Here is a 27168-nt window from a genome sequence, read left to right on the forward strand (position 1 = left end):
AATAAATCAGGGTTTTGCAGCATCTGAAATCTGTCAGTAACAAAAGTGTTGTTATGGAAACCCTGAAGATGAGTCTAAAGTTTTTCTTGTCTGTTGCTTTGTGTTTTGGAGAACTAAGCCTGTGCAGGTTGGAGACTGCCATAAACCAGAGGTGCTGGTACGGCTGGGAGCAGACTGGCCTCGGGGTCTGCGCTCTCCAGCCACCCCCTTCATCCAGCTCCCAGCCCAGCTGCCATCTTACAGAGCTGTCTTCTCCGTTCCTCCCCTCCTTATAAATCATAACAGCGGTTTCTTCCTGTTTTGAAAGGTGGTGTGTCATTTATCGGAGTTCCAAAATACAGCTGGAGCCCGTTCACACTTCCCACCCTAACTCCAGGTTGCCTGAGGGGCTGCTGTGGCCCATTTGCTAAAGACTGTGCGCACAGCTTGAAGAAACAAGATCTCGTCTAGAAATAGTGAAGTGTGGATTTATCCGAAGGGATCTCCGAATACCCTGCTGTGAAAGCACCCGTTCCCAAGGGCAAGCTGGCTCGCGGTGTGTTCTCACACCATACGGGTTTGCTGTGACTCAGGGTAGTAAATTACTCACGGGCTGAATTTATTTTTAAAGTGCAATCTGGTTCCTGCAAACCTCCCAGGGCAGCAGAGTCCTGTACGTTATATCCATCAGCGTTTGGATGCACTGGGGGGGTTCGTGTTCACAAGAAGCTTTGAGTACCCAAAAGGGGCAGTTTGCACTTGTGGCATCGCCATCACGGTTCCAGGTTAAGAGCCGTTCAGCCAAAATGGGAATTTGAGACAAATATTGCAGCTTCGCAGGGTGGACTGTGTCCTTACACAGAATCACCTGCTCAGGGGAAAAGCAATTTGTATTTGAGGTTGTTGGGTTTGTTTGCTTTTGAGATTGAAACATATTATTTATCAAGGTAAGACTGAGTCGAATTAGAAAAGCAAACCCAACGCTTCTCAAAGAGTATTTGAGCTTTTCAATATTTTATCTAGGATAAATGTGATACTCATCTATTCTCTTTGATCGCCTTTTTATATGTATTTATCTAGGTTTCAGAAGCAATGGGGTAACTGTGTATGAGGATGAACTGCCAACATGGCCCTTGTGCATCTCCCACTGGCTGCAGGAAAACATGTGCTCTTGAATTGCACCTTAACTGTTTGAGTTCCTCAAAAATGGGAAACTCAAGCTGAGCAATCCCCCAGCATGTAAATAAATCACAACTGAAATTTTTCTTGGCACGCTCTGCTATCCACTAGAAAACTGAGAAAAGTGTTGAATTAGCAGCTACAAACCCTCTTACGCTGAAGTTGCTTCTGTATGGGTGCTGTGCAGCAGGGAAGTGTTGGTGCGGTGGGTGGATGGTGAAGAATTCTTCAGTGTTTAAGAGAGGACCGTGGGATTTTTCAATATATATATACACACATGTGCATATATATGTATGTATACGTACCCTAAACATGCCTCTGTACACCCATCTCCTCTCCCTGCCTCCCTTGGCGCCGTTCAGCTGTGCCTCAGTGCATTGCTCCACGTGGCTCTTACCCCTGACATCCAGCCAGCCGGGGCTGTGGAGCTGCTGCTCCACAACTGGAGCAATGGGACTCCTTGTGTCCCAGGCTGGATCCAGTCTGTCAGCCTAAGTGGTCGTGTGCTTTGAGAGCAGGGATAAACAGATTTGTGCAAACCAAGATTTACATTGCTTTCCGGAATTATCCCAAACTGGAACCGGAGGGTTTTTTTGTAATCCTTCAGCCGATCCTTTGGGTAATAAGGTTTCTGTAGCCATGCGATGAGTGTGGTCTGTTCTTGCTGTTGTTACATGAGTAACAGCATAGTCTGACACGTGGAATGCCACTCGGGAGCCTGCGTGTCTCTCCATCTGCACCCCAGTCCATTGTTTAATGAGCATCTTCCGTGATTCAGCCAGACTTGAGGGGGTGATACTAGAATCAGCGCAGCGTAGACAAGAAATTCACGCTGATCTTCAATGGTGCTGTCACAGACAAAAAGTGTCTGCTAATGAGTTACAGCCAAGAGATGAGCTTTATGGCCTGGCAAGGCACCTGTGTGACTCCATACTTTGTTAGTACTCTCCGTGCTGCCTGTAACAAATCTGTCCCAGGCAAACATTCTCCTATCTGGCCTAACTGGCTTCTTGTTTCTTTTTAATTTTTTTTCTTTTAACACTTGAATAATCTTCAGGAACGTTGTACGTAAGACAATTTGATTTGACTTTAATTGCATTTTTTTGTATTCTCTGCTCAGTAGCTAACTATCTCCTTGAGTCCTTGTTATCTTTGTTTGCCCACTCACACCCTATTTTAAGAGGTTTTTCCAGCAGCTTTTTTCACCATCTTACAGATTTTAACGTGGTCTTACAGCCTCATGGCGAACAAACTCATTATACGGTGCTTGCTGGCGCAAGTCGCAAAATCCTGCCTGCACACCTTTAGGCTGAAACAAACCTTGTATCAGAAGTAATTTATAGAGTCAAAGAATAACTGAGGTTGGAACGGACTTCTGGCAGTCACCTGTCCATCCCACTGAACGTATGTATTACAGTTGTAAGGATCTTGGAATTTAAGCTTGGAATGAGAGGATATTTTTATATATGTGTATGTGTGTGTATATATATATATGTATATATTTTTGAATGTGTTATATGGTGTTTGAAGATGTGCCTCTCCGCTTGGAACTGGATCCTCTAGCTTCCACCATTAACAGAATCCTTATAATAAAAATCATGCTAACAGCAAAAAACCCCCAAGTTTTAGATCCTCCTAGATAGAACCCCCCACCTGTCTGAAGTGGGAGATAGCCGTTTAATTTGCTTCAGTTGCAGAGTTTACTTGTGAAGGTCACAAGAGAAAATAGTTGAGAATTAACATCTTTGCACAGGCGGAGTATTTCTTCTGGGATAATTCATTAGCAAGCCAGACAGTAACTGTTTGCTTCTGCTTTCAAGGGTAATGTCAGCAGTGTGCTTTGCAAGGGCTTTGTTTCATGCAGGGATGTTAAAGAAGGTTAACCATAACCTGTAGAGGCGCTTGAACTGAATCTGAAGTGTTAAAACAGCATCGGTCCATCCTGTTTACTTCTCTGAAGGTGAAATCTTGCTTTGAATTGCTCTGAGCAGATTGTTCATTCTCTTAGGCACTCTCCTGTATGACATTTCTGTCCAGCGGCCTTGTTTCCTGCTTTATTTGTGCGTGTCCGCAGGCTGCATTGCTGTGTGGTGTTGTCCAGGATGAGCCAGCCTCTGGGACAGCTTTGGGACGAGTTCTCTTCCACCAGCCAGCCCGATTGGTCTCTACGTGGTTCATTTTCTCTCTGCCCTTGCCACACTTTCACGTCGCTCATTGCTCTGCACTCCTATTCCCTGCCTTGTGCTCTTCATGCTTTGCTTCACTTTCCTGCCTTCCTCTCATCCAGGTTGTAATTCCTACCTTAAAAGCCCAGAGGAAGTTTCTGTACCCTGTTTTCACGTGCTCTCAGTCCCCCAGGCTCCTCTCTGCCCCTCAGCTGCTGTTACAGATTTTTGCAATCACCTCCTTTATTTCCGTTCTCTGTTTTTCAAAACATTTCTGCAGACAGGGTAGAAACTCGGATGCAGATCTGCGCTTACCTCCAGTAATCCTTTCTCTAGAGTAAGTCATGGTTTAAATCCAAGAAGTGTTACTGTTCTTCACTGCTTTGGGCTGCTGAGATTGTACGTGTTGAGTCAGAGTTTCAAGCCGGGGTTCAAAGAAGTTTCTTAAAAGCAAAGGTTAAAAAATAGTCATTTTTGAAAAGGCACAACAAAACTCCCCCCGTGCTGCTAGCGAGTCTCAACCAGCGAGGCAAGGTGCGGCAGCATGGGTTGGTCGATACTTACTGGTTTTTGGACATCTCTTGTGGCCATCTCAGCATGCATTTCTGCTGATGTCAGAAAGGCTGGTGTCTGTCCCGTCCGCTTAACTCCCCAAATAAATCTTGGCACTGGAAATCCCCCCCAAACAAGGTCATCTGGTCAGGGAGCCCAGTGGCTCCCTCTTCTCCACTCAGTGGTCCATCAGATTCTGACTGTGTCTCTGGGGGTGTCTTAGAGGAGTGGGGAGTAAGTTCATTCCATTCAAGTGTTCACTGGAGCATATGAAGAGACTTGTTGCAGTATCACCAGTTGCGCCAGAAGGTTTGGGAGTCATAACTCTTCGTATCTTGCTTCATTTACCTTCCTCTCATTAGATTTTATCTAACAAGCAAAAAGAGGTGAAAGCTTTCCTTGGGGCTTCTTTGTAAATATGTTACAGATGAGGCTTCACAGTGTTCTTAACCTCAAAACTGGCTAGGTACTGAACATCGTCGAGCCTTGCTTGCACTTCCCTGTCATTTGCAAAACTTTAAAAGGTTGAGCTGTAAACTGCTGCTGCCACTGCCAGCTTAAAAGGAAATTGTTCTGGAAAACGTCGTCAGAAGTTGTTTAGTCTTTTCCAGGGAGACGTCTCAGGAAAACATGATATTTTTCTTCATATTCAAAACACTCGCAACAATTTGCAGTGTTGCCATGTTTTGGAACGTGATGTAAAATTTGGCAAAACGTGCATTATTTATTTTTCTCTCCCCCTTATCACAGTTCTTCTGTCAAAACTTACCCAAATTTGGGTAAGGGATTATCGTATCAGGGCTTACAGCTCCTACACGTGCGTGGGCTGAGAAGCAGCACGGGCTCAGGGCGAGCTCTGGCGTGGCAAGGGCAGGCGAGGCTGGGGTGGGGGAGACATGGACCAAAGGGACTAAAACTGGTCTTTGCAGCTTGCTGGGAAAGAGAGGGAGACTGGGATGGGGAAGGAAGCAGCCTGCTGTTGCTTGGAGCCTCTGAGTTAGCTCGGCTGGCAAGGTTTGGTTATAAAAACTTGGCCCTTGCTGATGACTCGCTGTAAGGCTGCATCGCCTTTTTGTAACTTCATAACCATTGACCTTGCGGTATTAATGACATCCTGTTAAAACAGATTACAGGTGTGCACCTCCGGACTTTGAAACGGCAGGCTGGAAATCCCTCCTACTATACAGCTCCTGAGGGAGCAAGGAGTGCAAGAGCATCGCTTCAGCTTTAACCCTTACTTGCCTTATTTCTCCTCTTTTCCCCACCTGAAGGTATACTACTTTCGGTGTGTGGCTTGTTAGTAATCTACGGAGCTGTGAATAATGAAGTAGGCCATCATCAGTACCTGAAGGGGGCCTACAGGAAAGCTGTGGAGGGGCTGTTTGCAAGGGCATGGAGTGATAGGATGAGGGGCAATGGTTTAAACTAGAGCAGGGCAGGTTTAGATGAGACATTAGGAAGAAGTTCTTTACACTGAGGGTGGTGAGACACTGGCCCAGGTTGCCCAGAGAGGTGGTGGAGGCCCCATCCCTGGAGACATTCAAGGCCAGGCTGGATGAGCCTCTGAGCAACCTGATCTAGTTGAAGATGTCCCTGCTCACTGCAGGGGGGTTGGACTAGATGGCCTTTAGAGGTCCCTTCACACCCAACACATTCTGTGATTCTATGATGATCAGTAAAACCCTGGAGAAAATGAGTTTCCCAAAGAAGGAGACACTGGATAGCAGGGAAGGCCAAAGCAAGGCACTGCTTGAAGCTGCTGGCTGCTTTCAGGGACAACTTGTTTCCATTTTGCATCTGCCACAGGTGAATGCCAGGAAGGCTGGGGCCAGCTGGTGGTGAAAAGTTTGGATTTAATAATGGGCCCCATTTTCTGAACTGAAACAACGTGATGAATATTTAAAAGGTATATTTGAAGTCAGTGGAGTTGGATTTTCAGAATACAAAGTGTGTATGATAAGTACTGTTAAAATAAATGAAAGGGGGCCTACAGGAAAGGTGGGGAGGGACTCTTCGTCAGGGAGTGTAGCAATAAGACAAGAGGTGATGGTTTTAGACTGAAAGAGGGGAGATTTAGATGAGATCTGAGGAATAAATTCTCTGCTGTGAGGGTGGTGAGCCCCTGGCCCAGGCTGCCCAGAGAAGCTGTGGCTGCCCCATCCCTGGAGGGGTTCAAGGCCAGGTTGGACGAGGCTTTGGGCAACCTGGTCTGGTGGGAGGTGTCCCTGCCCAGGGCAGGGGGTTGGAACTAGATGATCTTTAAGGTCCCTTCCAACCTAAACCATTCTATGAAATGAAACTTGAAATTGAATCTTTTCTGTTGGACACTCCAAAGTGGGTGTTTCTGATCTTAATGCTCTTGTTTCTTTGTGATGGGATAACTCCTGCTTCATCTCAGGCATATCTTTTGAAATACATTCAGTATTGTTCAGGAAAATCTACAGATCCATAGCGATATTTCCTGAAGAAAATTACAAATTATTATTATTCTGTCTTCAGAGCAGAGCTTGAATAGCGTCCAACAACTAAAGCTAGAGTCCAATTGTGAAACAGCATGGCTGAAATGAAAGGTTGAATAGTCATTGATGAATTCTTCACTGAATCGAGTGGGAATCTGCAGCCCAACCTTCCACAGTCCCCCAGTCATTGTAGAGTTGTGTGATTTTCCTGATTTCTGCAATATGAAGTGGTTTTTGTTTTTAAAGCTTGCATGGAAATGTAACAAACAATTACAGTACTCCTGGGAGAACCAGCCTTTTTTTTCTCTAAGGGTCTAGGATCTAAAAAGGGACCAATGATTTGAACAAAGATAAAACCAAATATACAATTGAAATACATACATATAAAACTGGATATACGATTGAAAAAATAAAGAATTAGGCCTTACAGATGTCTCTTATTTATACCCAGGAGGAGAAATAAAGAAATATAAGCTAGAAATGTCTGCTACATTCCTGATGTTAAAGGCTTTCCTGGAAGACAGAAGAAAATGTGTGCTATTGAAACCTCATGCTGTGTAGGAATGCACTTTGGATTCTTAGGTATCCTCTTGGATATTCTTGTATCTTTAAGGAACTAAGAGGCTGGTTTGGGCTTGTGAGTCATGGAAGACTTCGACGTGAAATAGCAAGTGGCTTTCCAGCCATGCTTCTAAGCCGGGAGGAGAAAGGGAGGGCTGGTAACGTACCGCAAGAATTTTACCCATTATATAAATTACACGCGGGCTGGCAAATTCCTGAAGTCAACTTAATCTGTTTTCTTCTCCACCCGGAAAGAGAAAATGACCATTTAATTATTGGGAGACAAAATTATCCTAGTAATTGAGAGAGTCACATTAGTGCAGTTTAGTTTATAGTTCGATTTATTTGAGGAACGTGGATGCAGTTGAGCCAAAGATGTTATTTAATGTTTAATTGGATGGACTTAGAGTGACAAAGCACCGAATGTCCTCATCAAAACAAAAACAGTCTCTGTGCTTTTCTGGTGTTGTTATACAGGACAAGTGCGTGCAATTTTTGCAAAACTGATCCTGCTTTGTTCGTACATCTTTCAATCATCAGTATTTTTACTTTTCTATGCTTACAATGACCCATATTTCACTTTGCATCCTGAGGGAATTATACAATAACTTGTGAGAGCAATAATGTGTCAGAGCAAATGCTTATAAGAACATTTTCCCTGTATAGACTGTTTCCCAGGAACTATTTCCATCATTTCCTGAAAAGCAGCCTCTAGATTTGAACTGCGCTCACTGGTCCGTGTGTGCCTTTATTTCCAGTGCGTCACCTGAGCACGGGATAGCGATGCTGCGATCTGGGCAGACACCGCAAATGTGGGGCTGGGACAAAGAAGGAGCTGGAAGCAATTCAACATTGGCCTCTTTTAAGTAGATCTTTAAGGAAAAAGAAATAATCGTGGATTTGCTTAATATTCATCATTAGGAGATGTAATACTCTACAGCCACCGCAGTTAAGACACAGAGCGGTTTGGGCACAACCTCATGAATAATGCAGAGCATTATCAGTCTGTGTATTGAAACAAACGAAAATATTGAGAAATCTTAACTGGACTGGCTTCGATGTCAGCTAGCAATTAAAGTTTTAATTGCTCCGCAATTAAATTTGCAACTACAATGTAATTAGCACGCAGAGTTTAATTTGCAAAAGCATGGCTCTGGCCAAGAGTCCCAAACTCAGGGAATGTGTGGTGGGGGCCGGGGCAGCGAGGGAAGCTGTTCCTGCTCAGATTTCATAGGAAAAGCTTCATTTCCCGAAGTCTTACTGCATCAACCTGAAATCTTGCAACCCAGCTCCAGTTCTCAAGCTGTCTTGAGTTACAACCAAAAGCCGTATGTACAAAACTGGCCGTTCCAGAGCTTCCACAGAGCTGCCTTCAGCAGCAGGGTGCAAGGTCATCCTGGTGATTTGAGGCAGCTATTTTTAAAACACACTCTCTTTTTTTCCAAAGTGATGCTTTACTGGTAGCAGCCTGGACTTATTGTAGCTGCCCAAGAGGACCATTGCGCTTACTACAGGGCAGTAGTAAGTTTGGAGGAGTTGCATCTATTGGAGTTGAACAGGTCATTTAAGCACAAGTAATAGCACAAACAGTGCGTTCCACAAACATATTAGGAGGCAGCAAGAATGGATGAATTTAGAGGCACGCACCGCAAATAATCTTCCGTTTACAAGCTGCTAAGAAAAGTTGCAAGATCTGGATGACAAGTGAAAAAATGGGTGGGAAAGAGGGGCGTGCATTTGGCAATGCAGAAATTTTATGCCTAGGTGAACAGCATTTACATAAAAATCTCTGGGAAGGAATGAGGTTAAGGCTTTTGCTCTTATCATCCAGGAGGATCACTGGGGAAAAATAAATGAGGATAAAAGAGGAGGTTTGCTGGTCTTTGAATCCAAGGAATGAGGGTAGAAAATTTCCAGCATGAAAACTTCTTTTGCCAAAGGTGGGATGTGATTCAAATACTAGAGCCTGGAAAAAGAACTAGAGCGCCTCCCATATAATTGAGACTTCTGAGCATCTGCCAAACCCAAAATATTTTGAGTTATGCATGGTTAAAGTGATTTCTGGCAGCTGTTTGTGTTGGGAGCAGGCTGCGGGCTTTTGGAGGTATTGTTCTGTTCTGTATCCTCATGCTGGTCACCGTCATTGTGAGAGAGCCAAATGGACGTGGCTGCCTTTGAGGTAAAGAATTGATTCATAAAACTTGCCCTTGCTGAAAGCGTGCGTCGAAAACACCGATGTGATATGGCAAAGGCCCATTTCGTTGCTTGCAGGACCATTAATGAAGTGACTCATCTGTCAGATGATGTTGGGGCATATTCTGTCTGTGTGGGAATGGAGAAGAATAGGACCTCAGGGGAATCCAAAGTGTAACCACCAAAGTAGAGCTGCCAGCCTTTACTCTTGGTAAGTCCTCCATGCTGGCTAACACACAGATTTTTATTTTATTTTATGCTCTGTCTATATGAAAAGTAAGTTACGTTGGCCTCCGTTGATATGGAATAGTTTCTTACAGCTGACATAAAAATGCATAGCTTGGATGCAAGCTAAAGCTCCACAAAATCAGCTCAGCTGTAAATTAAATATCAATGTTGAGTTCAATAATGCTCAATATTTGGGCAGAAACGCAACATTTTCCAGTCTTTTCTTCTTGCCTCGAGTAAAGCATCACTTGCATTATTTAGTATTTGTCTTGTGGAGATGTCAAAAGTAGTTGCAAATTTATCTCCATTAATTGACCAGTATTGTATTGCATTTCTTTTGTTTTCTTTATCTGGTTGATACATCAAAGAAAGCAATTTATTTCCTACATGGAAAACTGCACTGCGTCGGCTGCCAGCTAGGAAAAGAAAATGAGTAAAATTCCTTCTGTTTCTAGCTGTGTTAGACCCTTTGTTTCCACAAGAGGTGAGTTTGGCTCACGGTCTGGGGAATTTATTGTTAGGTGTTTAGTGTTCCAGATTGCTTAATTACACAACAGGAGAACGGGTGACTTTCTCCAGTACACTAAAATGTAATTAAACAGCCCATTTATATACTAACCCATACTGAAAGAGAAGCAGCCTACCCCTATCTCTTCTCTTGCGATAGCATCGAAGATCAAATACCTTCGCCTTTCAATTCTAGCCTTCCTCAGGCTACCATCCTGCTCAATTTTCTCTTATGTACTTCAACAAAAATAGTTATATTTTCTCCTGCAGCAGCTGAGTTTGTCTGATGAAGTCTCTCGTGGTCTGTTTTGTGGCTCGGTAGAAGAATGCAGCTGGCTGAGGAGGACTGGGAAGCCGCTCGGCTCTGGCATCAGGAGCGTTGCTGAGCTTCAGAAGAGGGGAGAGGGAGCAGCAGAGGTGGCCTCGGGGCCATAAAACACCATCAGCCTTGGAGCTGGGGATGGTGAACCAAGGCAAAGGTTCCTCAGGTGGCTTCTTATGCTCTTGACCACATCTCAAACCAGTCTTTTTGTTCCTAAAGGTCTCTCAGGGACTCTATTCAGCTGGGTGCGGAGGTCACGAAGCTTGAGAGCAAGGAGGGAACGCCACAAGAGCAACCCTACAGCACCCTGTTGAAAGCCAGGAAGGACAGGGGCAGCGTACTTGAACCTGGTTACTTTAACCCAGTGACTTTACTGGCATTACTTGTGGTCGAAGTTTCCACTTCCACCAGAGGTTTCTACTCACCTCTCGTGGAAACAAAGGGTCTAACACAGCTAGAAACAGAAGGAATTTTACTCAGTTTCTTTTCCTAGCTGGCAGCTGACGGAGTGCCGTTTTCCATGGAGGAAATAAAGTGGACCCAGCTGCAGTGGGCTCTTTGCCCCAGACTTAGTGTGGGGCAGACACGGTGTCATTGTGAGCTGCTCTTTGCAGTAGAGATGCCAAGGCACTGCCTTTTGGTAGCGAGAAGGTCACTTGAGACTAAGGGAGACCTGCCACGCCGTCGCAAGGTGGGGATGTAAAATGCAGCCTCGCTCAGCCATTGCTCGTGTTCCTATGGGTGAAACCTCTCCTGTGCATCTAGAGGGAGGGATTCATTGATGCTTTGCAGGAACAGAGGTCGTTTTCATGCTCAAACTGATTTAGGGAGGGTTCTCTGAGAGAACGTGATTTCCATCCTTGTCACATTCTTGCATTCCTTCCGATTGTTTCAAGTAGAAACAGGAGGAATTTTATAATAGCTATTTCAGCTGCAGTGTAGTAACTTTATATTCAAATTTGCAAAATAAGAAAGAGGTGCTGGAATCAAAACACGTCTTCGTTAGCAGAACCGATACAAAATGCTTTTAAATCACTGCATATGAAACTCATATATTTATCGGCTTTCAAAAAAGCAAGTTTTGTTTGGCCAAGCAAGGCCTGCGCATCATGTTACATTATATACTTCTGGAAGAATCAGGTTTTGTAGCAAGGGGAGCACCCACAGTCCTCTGTGTCTGCACTGCAATCTACGCTTCAAACCATTTATCAGGAATAAAACTAGTTTGAATGCAAATGTTAAATGACTATTAAATAAACCTTGGAATCTTTTTTTATAAATAAAGCGCTTTCAAATTGCTAAGCAGTTTAAAGTAGTTATTGGTAACTGTCTCCAAATTTGAACAGTTCTCATACAGAAAATCATTATTGAATTCATCAAAACAAATGCTTGTTGTCTTCTTCTGACTAATATCCAAACCCTGCGCCGTCCTGGGTCATGAGGAACTTCAACTGTAATCTTTTGCTTAATGGCTTTTGGGGTCTGCCATGAAATAGAAGCTATATTGAATTTGAGCACTTTGTGCTTGCCCCAAGGGTTTCCTGAAGCCTATGGTTTTCTACTCAACTCTGTGGCTGCTGCTTGAGACTCAAAGGTGATGGTGGGATAAATCTACGTACAAATCTAAACAACTTCAGCCTTTGGAAGTTGACCCCCTCTTCTGTCAATCTCTTCTTTAAATGAAATTAGGTTTTGCATTGGTTTTGTAGAACGTCGTCTTAGGTATTCTTGCTGTATTCACATATTTTGCTAGGAAGTCTTCTCTGTGCTTTTTAAATTAATGTTTTAATTTCATCACCAATATGTTTCTTATGTACCAGGGGAAATGGTTGATGCAGTAAAAGGGTCATGAAGACTGTAGTAAAAATAATCTGTTCAATATTGGGCTTTCCATCTCAAACCTCAAAGTCCTTTGCCACGATCAGTCAGGAATTTGTCATCAAGGTAGAGCAGCAAGAGCTCAATTTTCTACATGTGAAAAATAGTCTGTAAATTGATGGGAGCTGAGCAGATGATACTTCTGTGTGTTACTCGTGTGAGCTCTTTCCAGCCCCAAGGGGGGTCCTTTCCAGCATCATCACTCCCTCGTGGGGATTTTCATCTCCTCTTCTCTCAACCCTTGGAGAGCACCTGTGGATGATGAAGCATTGACTTCTAATCGTGCATGATCATGAGTGAACCACATGATTTTTTAACACAGTGAGAAATGCTTCCCCCCAAAAAAAAAACCCCAACGCACTGAGTCATAAGAATCAGAACCCAGCTTCTTATTTTTAAGTCCTTATAAGCAAGTAAATGGGATATGGGAATGTAGCTTTCTTACAAAGGTGAATGATGAGCACGGGTTGCTTTGGGAAGCAAGAAGTGACATCTTGAGCAGTGGGAGAGATCTCCAAATGCTTTTAAATAATGGGATCTATTTGTGCATTACTGCTCAGATTTGGCTGTCTTTTCTCTGGAACCAGTTAACGACTCCATGAGCTAAAAGTGAGGCAAACTCATTCCCTTGGTGGATATTTGTTATAGAGGTTTTTGCAGAAATATCCCCATTTCAGCTCTGCTGAAACTCAGTTTTATTAAAAAAAAAAAAAGAAAAAGGTATTCTTCAGAATCATTTAAGAGTCTCAGAAGTGTGTGAGGCACCATGAAAGGTTGATTTTGCTCATTCTTGAGATAAATATCTATTTTTGTGCTTAAGGTTGATACTTAATATGAACAAATAAATCAAGCATTCATTAAAAGAATGATAAAAATAAATTGACTTTTAAAGGGAAGTTAAGCTATGCAAAGAATGGAATTGGGATCTATTTGAAGCTAAGAATAAATCAGCAACCTTAGACTTTAATTCTCGGGGTTATTTATTAGTCCCAAAGTATTATATTGCTTATTTTGATATTTCTGTGATTGCTTTACTGTGTGAATATAGGTGAGTGCATTCTTGGCAGACCTTTAATAGGTGCTGACAGTGCAGTATCAACGGCCAGTATTAATGCTCAACACGATGGATGCCATTTCCTTATCGTTCCTTTGCATTTACACATTCCCATCGTTTGCATTTCTCCCTGCCATGATGGGAGCTGCAGAACCCTGCCCACCGTCACTGGCCAGCGTCTCCCAAAGGAAACGGCATTTTCTGCTCCTTAATATATAAATGTGTGTGTGTATATATATATGTGTGTACTTACATAAGTAATAATCATAAGTATATTTGCTGCTTTGCTAGTGATAATTTGAGAGGCATGCTCTTAATACTGAAATACATACTTGCTGTCTGGTAATAATTCCATAGTAGCATTTTAGGAGTTGGGGGTACTGGTGGATGAAAAGCTGGACATGAGCCAGCAATGTGCACCTGCAGCCCAGGATGTGACTGGCCTTCTGGCCTGTCCTGCCTGGCCAGCAGATCCAGAGAGATGATTCTGCCGCTCTGCTCTGGTGAGACCCCCCCCCCGGAGTGCTGTGTCCAGCTCTGGAGCCCTCAGCATAAGAAGGACATGGACCTGTTGGAGTGGGTCCAGAGGAGGCCACGAGAACGATCAGAGGGCTGGAGCCCCTCTGCTGTGAGGACAGGCTGAGAGAGTTGGGGTTGTTCAGCCTGGAGAAGAGAAGACTCCGGGGAGACCTTGGAGCCCCTTCCAGTACCTGAAGGGGGCCTACAGGAAAGCTGTGGAGGGGCTGTTTGCAAGGGCGTGTAGCGATAGGACGAGGGGCAATGGTTTAAACTAGAGCAGGGCAGGTTTAGATGAGACATTAGGAAGAAGTTCTTTACACTGTGGGTGGTGAGACACTGGCCCAGGTTGCCCAGAGAGGTGGTGGAGGCCCCATCCCTGGAGACATTGATGAAGCTCTGAGCAACGTGATCTAGTTGAAGATGTCCCTGCTCACTGCAGGGGGTTGGATTTAGATGGCCTTTAAATGTCCCTTCCAACCCAACACATTCTATGATTCTGTATATATTTATTGGTAATAACTTGTGATAAAGAAATTTTAATAACACACAAACACACCCTCTCCCAAACTATCTGTGCTTTGTGTTACAAGAATATGCTGCTGCAATCTCTACACTCCCACAGGCAAGGTAACCTTTTGGTCACGCTATTTATCTAACAGTAGCTTTTTGTTTCATAAATAACAAGGAGGTTTTTTTAATTTAGTGTTTTTAATCAGCAATAGATCTTGGGATCTGTTGCACCAGACAGTGTAAGACCCCTCTCCCTCCAAAATACTTTGTGCCCTTTAAAGGCAGCCCTCAAAGTTTGCCCTGCCTTATGCCTTCTTCCATTCGCCTCTACATACCTTACCCTCTTTCTTTACTCTGCCAGGGAAATATTCGATGTTTTGTGCTCAACTTGGGTTATCTTGTTACGTGTCTGGTAGGGATACGGTGGCTAAACTTGTTTCAGAGTCCTCGAAGTTTGCTTTTTCTCATTGGCGTGTTGTTTTGGTAGAGTAGCACAGCTAGGCTGGAGTCATTCTTGCTTTGAGGGGTGTCATGGGAATAGCAGTGTAGGTTTACACACAGATACGTGTGTAAATACAGGCAGATACAGGCTGACAAGGCTGTATTTTCGAGCATATGTATTACGTAGGAGAAGTTCTTTTTGTGATGGTGATCTTGCTTTGCACAAAGGACCTCTGTGATTCCCTCTGCAGGAGGCAGGGTTGTGTAATCTCTTAGTAAATTAATTGGTTCTCTGTTTTTGCAAGCATTTGAGGCGCATTTTGATATCTAACACGCAAATGCAGATAGCTGTAAGGCAGCTAAGAGCCAGTAAATGCTGACCTGCCCTCTTGCCATGTATAGACCCACGGAGAGCAAGTCAGTGATGCTCTGCAGGCTGGTGTAGCAGGAGCCCTTAACAATCTGCTTCCCCATTTGGGGTGAGAGGAGGCTTTTTAGTGGCTGATAACATTTGAAATTCTCAGTTTTCTGTCTTGAGCTTTACTTGTTACAGCCTAAATGGTGGTCGTAGGCATGATAACCCCGTGTTCCCCGTATGTGTGTACTCTGCTTTTTGTCGTGGCCTTGCTTGTGGTGGTAGGGCCATCTTCAGTTCCTTCACTCCTCCTGGCTCTTGTTCCTCAGATGTCCTTTGAAACCCCCAGCTTGGCCCTGAGCTGCTTTCTTTCCATTCAGCCTTTGCTTTTAAATCCCCCTCACGTGTCTCCTCTCGGCACGGTATTGGTAAGCAGATAAAGCAGACTTGCTCCGGTAAGATGAGATGTTCAGAAAGGAAAGGTACGGTGAGATGAGAATTAAATAATGGCCACGGGTCAAAGTAATTTTCCTTTTGATAATAGCTGTGTTATTCATGGATGAGTGTTCTTGGGGATTAGTTTCTCAGTGAAAATGAGCAAAATTACTCCATGGTTTTCATGTGTGGTGTTAAAATACCTAAATCTTTTCCTTTTTTAACACAAAATTTGAGAAAATTTCACCTGAAAGTGTAATACATGAAACAAAGTTCACATTGAGCTTAGTGTACTAGTAAGTATTTCCTGACTGTGCAGACGCTCCATTTAAAACCTTCAAGTGTTGAAAACTTATGTATGCAACGGTTGTTCTTAGCCTTTTTCTGAGTTTGTGCTGTCCTTCATAATAGATTTAATTGGTTTTCAAGTGATAAAGCTCTGATGTTTTTATTCACAGCATAATCTAACATGTTTTAAAAATTAAGTCTAAAAGAACTTCATTTCGCTTTTAAAATTTTTTTTTTTTTTTTTCTTTTTCTCCCAGATGGGAAGGTTGAAGTGACAAAAGAAGGCGTGAAGCTGTGCACCATGGGACCCGGCAAAGTATTTGGGGAGTTAGCCATCCTCTACAATTGCACCCGAACAGCAACTGTCAAAAGTAAGATCATTTTTGAGCTTTGACGTTGAATGACTTGGGGTTTCTTTGGGAAATAGAGTTCCTCTCATCTCTTCTTTGGAGTTGCAGCCGCTCTTAGATGTTCCACGTAATTAAACTCTTCAGGGCATGGGTTATAGTATTGAATTTAGCCACTGTGAGTGGGAAGAAGATGCAAAAGTGCTTCTCCGGATTCTTTCGCTCAGGTTTGTTCACGTAGAGAACCTCCTACATTAATACAGCACGGCTGATGCTACTTTATGCAGAGGAGCTAATAGCATATCTTTTCGTACGATTCCTGCTGAATCTCATGATAGATATGGCTGTTGCGTAGAAGAGCATATCTGACCCTTGTAAGTGTAAGTCTTCGAGGGAAACTCAAAAGTTTAGCTTCTGTGTTTTTTCCGGACAAGTCGTTGTTTTCCCCCTAAACTGACTAAACAAAATCAGGAAAAAAACATGGATGGCACTGATCCCCTGTTGTAAGTCTTCAGCGCTTCTCCTGTAATCTGGTTTCGTTTGTGAATGTTCTGGGCAAAAAGCCCGTGTTGTACAATAAATAGAGGAAAAAATCCATTGCTATGTACAACATAAATACATTTTCATTTAAATTCAGATTAATAGTTGGGATTTGGGATATGTCATACCACAGTCTTCCTTGATCTTGAGGATAAGAGTTTATGGTGACATCTTAAGCAGAGAGGTTTTATAGGAGATGATAAATAGTTCTGTGGTTTAAAGACACTGTAGGGGAGAAGTTGGAAGGGTACAGATGGGATAGAATAATACAAAGGCAAACAAGTGGTAGCAAAATAATAATGTATGTGAGTCCCTGTTCAGAAGAAAGCCTTTTAGAAATACCTAATTTTGTTTCAAAAAGAGAGAGAAAGAAAGAGAAGAAATGGGCAGAAATGAGAAAACGGGAAAAGATAACTAGATTTTTTTGGTGAAGAAAACGCTGCTCTGAAGGAATTGACTGATGTACTCTTATCTTCACCTGCACAAACCTTGCCTCTTTACAAGTACTGTTTATTGCAGGTAAATTCTCGGCTACAAAATAGTCAGTTCATCAGTGGCACAGTTTATACTTTGGAATAGTCCAAATGATTAGCAAATGCTTTGGTGTAATCCCACATGGTGTAGCAAATGTGCGTATTGCACAAGTCATGCCTGGCTCAACAGGACAGGCCTCCGGGCTACTTCAGACAGTGTGTTGGGCTACCCTTCTAGGAGGTGCTTTATCTCCTTCCCCCAAGTCAACCGAGGAACCAAGGGGAACACGCGTGCGAATGGAAAGCGGGTGTTCATCCACCGTCACTTTTCCTGGGTCCGTTTACAACCTGTTTGTACACATGACTCAAACAGGAAATAACAGGTTTTTACTATTGGTTTTGCTATTTCTTGCTTTTTCATGTACTAAGTCTCCTCTTTTGAGCAAAATTCCAGATTGCCTGGTTAAACTGGGGACAGTAGTAAGGTCACTACTACAGCTGTCCTCAGAGAGATCAGGTGTCTGCATTTGCTCTTAGTCTTTCCTTTCCCACCGGCATCGTAAAACTATGATAATTATGCACCTTCTTCTGCCGGCAGCTGTTGGGCATGTAATCTCATTTCCAATGCCAGCAAGTGACTTTTAGGTATTTTCTCTGTCGTTATTGCACAAATAAGTAGCAGTTGTGACTGTAATCGGCGTTATATCCTTTCAAGTGCGATGGCACACAGGGTCACAGCTTGACTTTGGGGAGCTGTTTCAGCTAGGCCTAACCCAACAGAGGTCTTAGAGGTGTGCAGGTCAATTTAGGGCATGTTATTGACTTAAATTGTTACCGCTGCTAATAAACAACTTCAAATGTCCGTTTGTTCTTTTGGCTAAATGATAAATAAATGTCATAAAGCTCAAAAAAGGTGAACGCTAGTAAATATTCCATTAAGTCAGATGATAACTTTGATCATTGTGAGGTTTATTTCAGGAGAAATGAACAATTGATGATTGTAATGAGAATAGACACCCAGTCAACACTGATGCTGGAGATGGTGAACATGTGTCAAGGGGCATCATCCAGCTTTCATTTAGAGAAACACTTTAAGTCAGGGCTTCCCAATTTTCAGGAGATAGATTTCCGTTACCTTCAGAGTGTCAGAAGTGTTTTTTGATGTGCCTGCCAGTACTTCATTACAAGGACATTAAGTATTTCTTTTTGAAAAATGAAGTTGCAGCAAAGACCGAGTGAAGGATGCGTTATGGTCGTGTGCGTAAAGCTCTACAGTGCCTTTGGGCTGTAACGATGTGTCAGCTGTGGTGACATTTCTTGCTGTAACTCGTTTGTATGTGCACTCTTGCTTTGGCTTTGTAAATAATAAAGTTTTTAGTGTCATTACTCATGGCATTAGTCTACACGGGCTCTTCAGCTGGTTCTCGCTCTGCAGGAGACCGCAAACTTAAAGGGATAAATCACTGTAGGAAGGACTTGGTCTTTGAAAAATATGTTAGAAGACTTAAAATTTTAATTCTTTCTGGTCTGACTCGTCCTGGTTCATTATGACCTCTTTAATAAGACAACCCAGGTCTTTTGAAATCTTGCCCCAAGAGAATTACTATAATATTTTTTGAATATTATTACAGTCTTAAGTAAAAGCGGGATGGGGTCTAACCAGGGCCTGGGAAGAAGGAGCAACCCAAACCATTGTATGTTCAGAAGCACTGGGGAGGGTAGGGCCACATCTCATGACATGTGGCCTCATCTTTAAGATAACTACTACACAAGTTTTTAACATTTGATGTTTTTTTTATTATTATTTTGGGGTGGGTGGTTACTCTGAAGCTTTTGCTTTACATTTCTAGATATTACAGAAAGAATAATTGTTGTTTTCTCTGGTGGAGACTGTTCAGTCTGATGCGCCAAGTATGTCACAGTCACGGCTTTCTAAAGCGCTGGTGTTTACAGATCGGTTTCCATTACGTATACAGCTAAATCCAAATCAGCAGCTAAATTTTTCCTCTGTCAGTATTCATTATCCAGAAGCTCGAGTGCCTAAATGCAAAACTTGATGCTACTTGCAATTTGAAGCAGAATCACAGACTTTCCTCCCCGATTCCAACAAATAATTAAATTCAGTGCATTAGAATAAGGAAGAGAAAACTCCCCTCCTTACGGATAAATTCTCTCACCAATAAATGATGACTCTAATTCCCTGGGAGAGTGGTATTCTCGAAATAACGCTTGCTTACCCGTATATCTCAAATTGCTACTGTCGCTTCTTTGAAGGAAGCTAGTTGGGTGTCTTAAAATAGTAAAGGTGGTAAGCTGTGTTTTCAGATCACTCAGAAATAACATTGTTGACTGAGCATGTGATCCAAATATAAAAAAAAGATGCTGGGGTTTGCTGTAGTTTTTATGTACCTCTGCTCTGGCTGGCTGCTTTCTCCCTCTAACTCACCACCACCTGTAGAGGTTAATGACAGGCTGAATGCCTGAAATCTCAGCCTCGGTCACCCGTTAGCACCAGGGCAAACACAGGCATGTGGGGGACTTGCTGCTGCCCTTCTCTGCCTGTCCATGGGTAGAGCATCAGTGCGAGGGTCCAGTGACGGAGGCTGGAGAAGAGATGTGCAGATGCACCTTGGCTCTACCCAAGCCACCCAGCTCAATATTGGACCCTGTTACGTAGGAATCTTTCTGTACCCCAAGAAAGGAGGTTGTCTTGCTCATTGCCAAGCAAACAAGGTTTTCTAGTGTGCAAGAGTCTGAAAAAAGTAAAAATGTATTAAAATTCAAATGTGGTTTTGTTCATTAGTAATATGGGTGGTAGAAGGAACCATATGAAATGTCAGAATTTGGGTTGGATATAAGACTCTGTAATTCTTTGTTTGATAACACAAAAGATCTTCTTAGTAAGTGGAAATTTACCTGCTGCTCATACTGTGCAGTAGTTCTCATTCCTCTTAAAGAATAACCTCATGAGCAGAGTTAAGTAGTATTTTTTTAGGCAGCTTTTGGGAACATTGATTTTGTGAAAGGAGCAGATTCTTCATGCACTAAGGATATCGTATTTATTTGAGAGGTGGCCTTAGCACCTAAAACTATATTCTCTCAGGGGCAAAATTTGAATAAAAAAACCTTCCCACAGAAATGTCTCTGTGCAAGACTACCAGTTTCAGTGGATTTACTTAAGGCCAGTCTATGTTTTTAGGAAAACAACATTAGTGAAAAAAAAGAAAGGACAAACTGAAGTTGTTAAACTGTAAATTATGTAAATCCTTTTTCCTGGTGAGTTTCTCAAGCTTCTCTGCCGATCAGCAGTGCTAATTGTACAAAACTCAGGGCCACGCAGGGTGATTAGAGGAGTAGTTTTATCAATTCGTTGCCAAGCTTGGATGAGTTTGAATTTTCCACCACAGTTTTTTGGGGGTTTTTTTTGGGTTTTTTTGTTGTTTTTTTTTTTTTCTTTTTGTTACTGGAGTCCGATGGAATTACTTCCCTGGGTTGCTAGCTGCAGCCCTAGAAATTACCTAACTTGACAAGGAGCTTGGTGATGTGGATAATTTGCAAGGGAAAATAAGGCAACAGTCAGTTGCCAATTAAAACTGCAGAGACTCATTAGAAGCCTTTGAGAAGGGTGTTGCCTTCTTATGTTCTCTTCTAACAATTACGGGAACTCGTGTAAAGTTTGCTCAGATCTCCTTAAAACAATCAGTTATGTCAGAAAAGTTGACTTTAGATACTTAGCCATTTGATTTAAAGCTTTCTGATATTACTTACAGGTATAAAACCCAGGTTGGCCAAGCCAGAGATGATCAGGTCACGGATCAGCCTGGTGTGCCTGGGTCTGCGTGTGTGCCTGGTGGGGGATAAATGGATGTAGCCTTGGAGAAAGTAATTTAAACACTCCCTTGCGCTGCCTATATTTTTCTCTGACCTTTATGGTTTTTGCCAGGTAATGTGACAAAGTGGAATTGGATTATTCCTCCAAGGGAAAGGCAACAAGAGAAAATGATGTTGAGGACAGCGGACAAGACATAGCAGAACTTTTTTACCCCTCTTCTTGTTCGCACGGAGGAGCATAGCATCTCCACGGCTCAGGAGACAGAAGCATAGGGTGGTCCCAACTGCTGCAGCACAAGGTGGTGACATTCAACCAAGAGACAGTCTAATCAGGGAGAGAATAGTCTGAGGTGGGAAGAGCAAAATGACAAATTCATACCACACCTGGGTTCTTTGTGTACCTGAAACGTCAACAGGGTTGTTGAACTCAGTGGCAAAAAAAAGAGCTGGTTAAGGAAGCAGGGCAAAAAAGAGGAAATACAGAATCATAGAATCATAGAATGGTTTGGGTTGGAAGGGACCTTAAAGATCATCCAGTTCCAACCCCCCTGCCCGGGGCAGGGACGTGTCCCACCAGCCCAGGCTGCTTCAACCTGGCCTCGAACCCCTCCAGGGATGGGGCAGCCACAGCTTCTCTGGGCAACCTGGGCCAGGGGCTCACTGCCCTCACAGTAAAGAATTTCTTTCTAATATCCAATCTAAATCTACCCTCTTTCAGCTTGAAACCATTCCCCCTTGTCCTATCGCTCCACTCCCTGATGAAGAGTCCCTCCCCAGCTTTCCTGTAGGCCCCTTTAGGTACTGGAAGGGGCTCTAAGGTCTCCCCAGAGCCTTCTGTTCTCCGGGCTGAACAACCCCAACTCTTTCAGCCTGTGAACGATTTGTCTTGGTGTATATTGATACTTACTGGATTATTAGTTAATTTTAAATAGTAAGGAATACAGTGGCGTGGTGTAGACAGGAATAACCAACCATGTAAAGTTTCAGTCTGAGGTTGGGCATGCTGTTGTGTCTTGCCTGGTGGCATGCAGGTACCATCCACCTGGCAGAGCCCTGGGGTGAAATGGAATGTTGTCATTCTCCTCTATACATACACCTTTTCTGAGTGAAAATAAGAAGGTCCATAAGCCAGTCTATATACTTGATGGATGTATTCTGGTACAGCTTGGGGCATTTCAGGTGCTGCAGCTTGCTGTTGACTGTAGAAACCAGCCAAAGTAGTTCAGTCTCTTGAACTGTACTTTTAGTATGGGAAATGGAAATAAAATGTCAGAGTAAATGAAAATCAACTTGGATTTGGGTTTGGTTGTGGTTAAGTATCAAGTCAGTGCTTAAACTGGTTTCCTTCCAATATGGTAATTTATTTTTATCTTGATGCAGTTCTGGTGCCTCAAGATTCAAGGTACCATGTCAGGCAGGGGGGTTGTAACTAGATGATCTTTAAGGTCCCTCTTCCAACCTAAACCATTCTATGAGTCTATGAATTAAGAGAGCTGGGGCAGGGCTAACATTTCCAAAGCATAGCAGCTGACCGTCTGTACAAAAGCTTCAGTGTTATTGCCTATCCTGATCTTTGTTTTGACTTGTGATTTTCAATCATGTGAACTTCAGCGGGTCTCTAGCAGTGCAGCGAAGCTGAGCAAAATATTGCAGGCAAGGTACAATCAGAAATAATTGGCAGGGGACAGAGCTGTGTTTTCTATCGATGATGGAGTGTTACGGAGCAAGTGGGTTTGGGGAGCGATGGGGCTGTGGAGGAGCAGATGCAGGGCTGCTGGTTGATGGTCTGTTTGGGAGCAGCGCTTTGCTGCTTTGCATTTTGAAGAGGTGGTGAGCTTGCAGAACCGTTGCATGCGCTTTGTTGCTCCCACTTCTGCGTGTGACCCTTTTTACCCGCCCCAACTGTGTACATATTGGCTTTTGATTGTTATTTCAGGATTTTTTTGGAGAGGAGGGGTTGATCCTTACTGCTTCAGGAGTTCGAGGGAAACTACCCATTGAAATGTCTCTTTGACTCGGGCTTTCACCACTGAGAAGTCTTTAGTATAAAAAGCTAGCAATCCTATCTGGGAAATAGATGCTTTCAGCTGTGCATTACATTTTCTGTACCTGGTGACACAGAAGGAGAGGAAGTGTCTTATTCTGACTTGAACTCTATGACCCAAAATTTGGAAGTTTCATTCTTTGTTCTTCTTTCCCCCCTCTTTCAGTGTTTCTAACATAAACGGTTTGAAAGAAAAGAAAGTCCCATATATCCAGTTCCTAAGAATCATAAGACTGAAATAAAAAACTACTTATAAATAAGGAAGGTGTAAGCTCTGGCAACATTTTATTTGATTCTCTGAAGAAATGCTTTATTGGCTCGGCAAGGTTACTGTGTTTCGGTGGCTGGGTGAGGAGCAACCGCAATTTGGGCTGAAAAAGAAGTGAGGGGTGGGTGACTCGGCCGAGTTATAAAGCACTGGCCCTGCCTTCAGGAATTGTCAGTGTGGATTTTTCTTTCTTTGATTTGAGCTGTTATTAAAACCAAGAAATCCCTAGCGCACACTTGCGCTTGCTTGCTGCTTCTTTAAATGCTCTCGTAGTTGGGGTGTTTGTGTTGCCTTTGCTCTTGAGAAAATCTGCTTTGTCTCTCGAAGTCTAATTAGTGCTTTTAATGAAAATAAATTTGTTTCTTTTTTCCTTTTCTTTTGGGTTTTGTTTGTTTGGTTTGTTATGAATTATGTGGACTGCTTAGTTTGCCTGCCTTGAACATCTTCAGCGTTTTGCTAGTTGTTTCAGGATGGAAAATGTTGCAGTTCAGGGGCTCAGTTTTCTGTGGCTCTCTTGACTGGAATTGTTCGGTTTTTTTCTTTTTTTTGCTTCTTTTTTAAAAACTTTTTTTTTCTATAAAACTTTTTCTTGATTGTGCTTACCCAGTACCCAGAGTTTTCCCCTTGGTCTCCCTAGCTGGTTTAATATTGCTCTTATCTTTATTGGCTCACCTGCAGAAGCTCCGGAGGAGCTGGCATCAATGTGGGTTGTCTTTTCTAGCAGCACTCGTTAGGTCAGAGAGACAGAAAGCAGTGACGACTTTCGGAGACAGTTGAGTGGTTTTGCTCCGTGAAGACTGAAAAAAAAAAAAAAAAAAAAAAGCTGTCTTGGAGCCGGGCATGGAAGAAAGATGCTGAAGCACGGTTGATGGCTTGTATTGGGAGTCGACAGAACGTAACATTTCTATAAAACCAAAGAGAAACTTCTTCAGTACATTATTTTGGTGTGCATGCCAACGCGTCGGGAAGAAGGCAGGAAACAAAGAGGGCACCTCTCCTTATTTAGATTATTTCTTAGTTAATTGTAGAATAGCTCGAAGGTTTTAGTCTTGGATTACTCATTTTATGTAAGATTTCCTTCAGCACCTACTTCAAGGCTTTAGAAAAGGTATTGTGAAACAGAGCCTGGAAAACTTAGGCCTGGAAATCATTTTAAGTTAAAAGACACCCTTAGGAATGAGACTTGAAAACTTGTTGCAGCTCAATTTGCAAATGGAGCATGGAGAAATCTTGAATGCTAGTTCTATTTTATACTGAGGTTGAATACCTGGAGAAACAAAGATCCATAAAAACTACTCAGCCCAGTAAAATTAGTGGAAGAGCTTTCCTCAAACACACTGGGAAAAGCAGCACCCGTAACACCTGGAGGTTTAGGCATTGCGGGCAGTTTTAAGCCCATGGGAAAGCTGGAGCAGAGGAGTCCAAATGTAGGTGTGCATATTGCCAGGTACCCTGGCCACCCTCTGGAAAGCCGTGCAGATCCTGAGCTGTATCTGCTCGCCCCTGGATGACGTCTGCACTCGTGTTCCTGTTGCAGAGAAAAACTTTTCTTTCCTTCAGATATCTGGTGTTATTTAAAACTCAATAGTATGAAATGATATTATTATAGCAGGAAGCTTTCAGTGTAAGTCCACGTTTAAAATCTCTATATACCTATTTGGCCAGAGCTCAGAATAAAATACTGCTTGTTGTGTCTGATGAGGTATGATCATCATGCAGGGGAAATGAAGCACTTGAATTGTTTTTAAATACTCCTGAAAATAATTTTGTTGATATTTTTCATGTTGCTTTAATTGCAGAGTTGGATAATCTGAGAAACCATCACAGTTAAACACGTTCATAAGATTATCACTTTCTCTGTGCAACCCTTGAAGTAGTAGTTAATACTAACAGCAGCTGTAAAGTAATTACTTTACAAGAGCTTCTTTTTCATCCCCTTTTATTCTTGCCTCTGAAAACGTTAGTGATGCATGAAATATGGGTAGAGCAGCTTTGATAAATGAGATGACTGAACTTTGCTAATAAGCAAAGCTTGGACTGAGTTGGACAAACAAGAGAATGCAATAGTAGTATTTACCATGTATATTCATTTATGGGCTCAACAATACGTGGTCTTTTCTCAGATTTAAAACACACAGGGTCTGATTTTGACTTACCGGTATAGAACAGTTTCTTCTTCTAGACTATTTTGTGGTATTAATTGGGGAACAAAAAGCTGCTTGGTACCAAGAGAGACACAGAACTGTTCAATTTGTGTTTTGGAACCATCCCCTTTTGCTCTCTAAAGCCACTTTAGAAGGTGCTTGATGAAGTGAGATCACCTCACGCTGTCTTTCCTGTTATCCATAAAAGCATATTTTTTAAAGATATTTTTACCCTTCATAACTCAAGGTTTCTTTCAGAGTTAAAATGGATTAATTTTAAGGATTTGATTATACCTTTCTGCATTGGAGGAGTTGTGCTTCCCTGCATTTGAAGTCCATCACTTTCAATAAACTTCCATTAAGGTAATCTTAAAACAAAATCTCCCAACAATAAGCTCAAATATGTAACTAGTCAGTAAATTTTGCTGCAACTTTTATTGCTTTCAGCCAAGCTATAGCATCATCATCTCGACTGACTGATGTGTTTGGTCCCTTTGGACCATGCTGATCCTGTTGCCTCCACCGTCTCTGATAGCTCCAGATCTTCCCAACCAATAGGGAAGAGTAGTATTTTTTTCAGTGTTAAAACTGTCTGCTACAAGTTTCGTTGAATTTTTTTTTTTTTTAAATTATTTCTTCCCCCTCAATTTGTAATATTGCAGGTTTTGGTGAAAACAGTTCTTCGTTGGTTTTGTTTACTGCCTTGATGACACCAAGCCTTAGCCTTCTCCTCTCCAGATTGCAGATTGCCATCCTGTTCAGCCTCTCCTTGTAAGGCAGCTGCTCCATCCCAGGAAAATGGTGTTTACCTCCTTTGGACTTTTGGAAGCCTCACTGGGTCCTCACTGAGTCAAACTGGCTCATGGCATGGGGAATATAGGAGTGCCAAGCTTATATGGGCTTAGAGCCCGCTGGTCTGGTGGGAGGTGTCCCTGCCCAGGGCAGGGGGTTGGAACTAGATGAGCTTTAAGGTCCCTTCCAACCTAAACCATTTGATGTCTTTCAATATTCACATCAGATTTTGGTGTCTGGTCTTGTTTAAGACACCACAGAAGTTGTTTAAAAAACAAGCTGTGGAAATAAGCGGGGAGATTTTCCTTTCTAGACGATTGAAGGGAATGGGCTGAAAGCTGGACTGTGGGCTGCGTCGTGGGGGCTGCGCAGCAGGGAGGGGACAGGGACAAACCCGGTGGTGGGGCACATGCTGGGGGCTGCGTTTGTGTGTGGATCCCCAGGCAAGGAGGCTCCAGCCCCTGGTTCTGGCAGAGGTTTGTGCCCCGAGCGCAGCTCATCTGTTCCCACCGGCGTGCTTTTGTGTTGGGAGGTTCTGATGGCCAAATCAGACTTCCAAATTCTAAGGAACATCTAATGCTGTCATTTATAACTTTAACCTTACAAATAGGGAATCAAAAATTTCTGAGCATATAACTTTTTAAAAATTTTACATTGTCGTTCTCTGAACTTGTGTTCAGGCTGCCAAGCTATTAGTTCCTCTAAAAAAAACATATTAATTGCACTATTTCCATTGTGCCTCCCACATATTAACAAGAAAAAGAGTGATCTGGAAGGATTTTTTTTTTTCTTTTATCAAAAGACTGTGTTGGTTTTTTCTTTCTTGGCAAGTAAGAGATCAACAAAGAGTAATTGTATCTGCTGTGTTTTGGTATCTTTTAAATTATGGACTCTTTCCCTTTATTTAGTCTTTAAAATTTACCCCCAAAATGTTTAGGGTAAATTCTTGAGCTTCTGTAGGATTTCTTACTCTCTAATTAAAGTAACTGTAGAAGCATACACAGTTTCCTATATTTTGTCCATGTTAAAAGCTAAGGAAATATTTTAGCATCAGGGTGGGCTGTCTGTTAGTGTAGTTTCCACAAGATAAACTTCAAATAAAAA

At 42.6% G+C, this 27168-nt stretch overlaps 1 protein-coding gene across 5 annotated transcripts in view; it reads left to right on the top strand.

The window, feature by feature from the left end:
• The window catches only part of PRKG1 (protein kinase cGMP-dependent 1), a 530425-nt gene that overhangs the window by 184826 nt on the left and 318431 nt on the right, over positions 1 to 27168 (top strand). For all 5 annotated transcript variants that reach the window (XM_074590625.1, XM_074590626.1, XM_074590627.1 and 2 more), the window contains one exon: positions 15883 to 15996. In XM_074590625.1, coding sequence (XP_074446726.1) covers positions 15883 to 15996 — 114 coding nt within the window. The remainder of the gene's footprint in view (positions 1 to 15882; positions 15997 to 27168) is intronic.

Source organism: Larus michahellis, chromosome 6 (assembly GCF_964199755.1).
Source record: "Larus michahellis chromosome 6, bLarMic1.1, whole genome shotgun sequence".
Classification (NCBI taxonomy): domain Eukaryota; kingdom Metazoa; phylum Chordata; class Aves; order Charadriiformes; family Laridae; genus Larus; species Larus michahellis.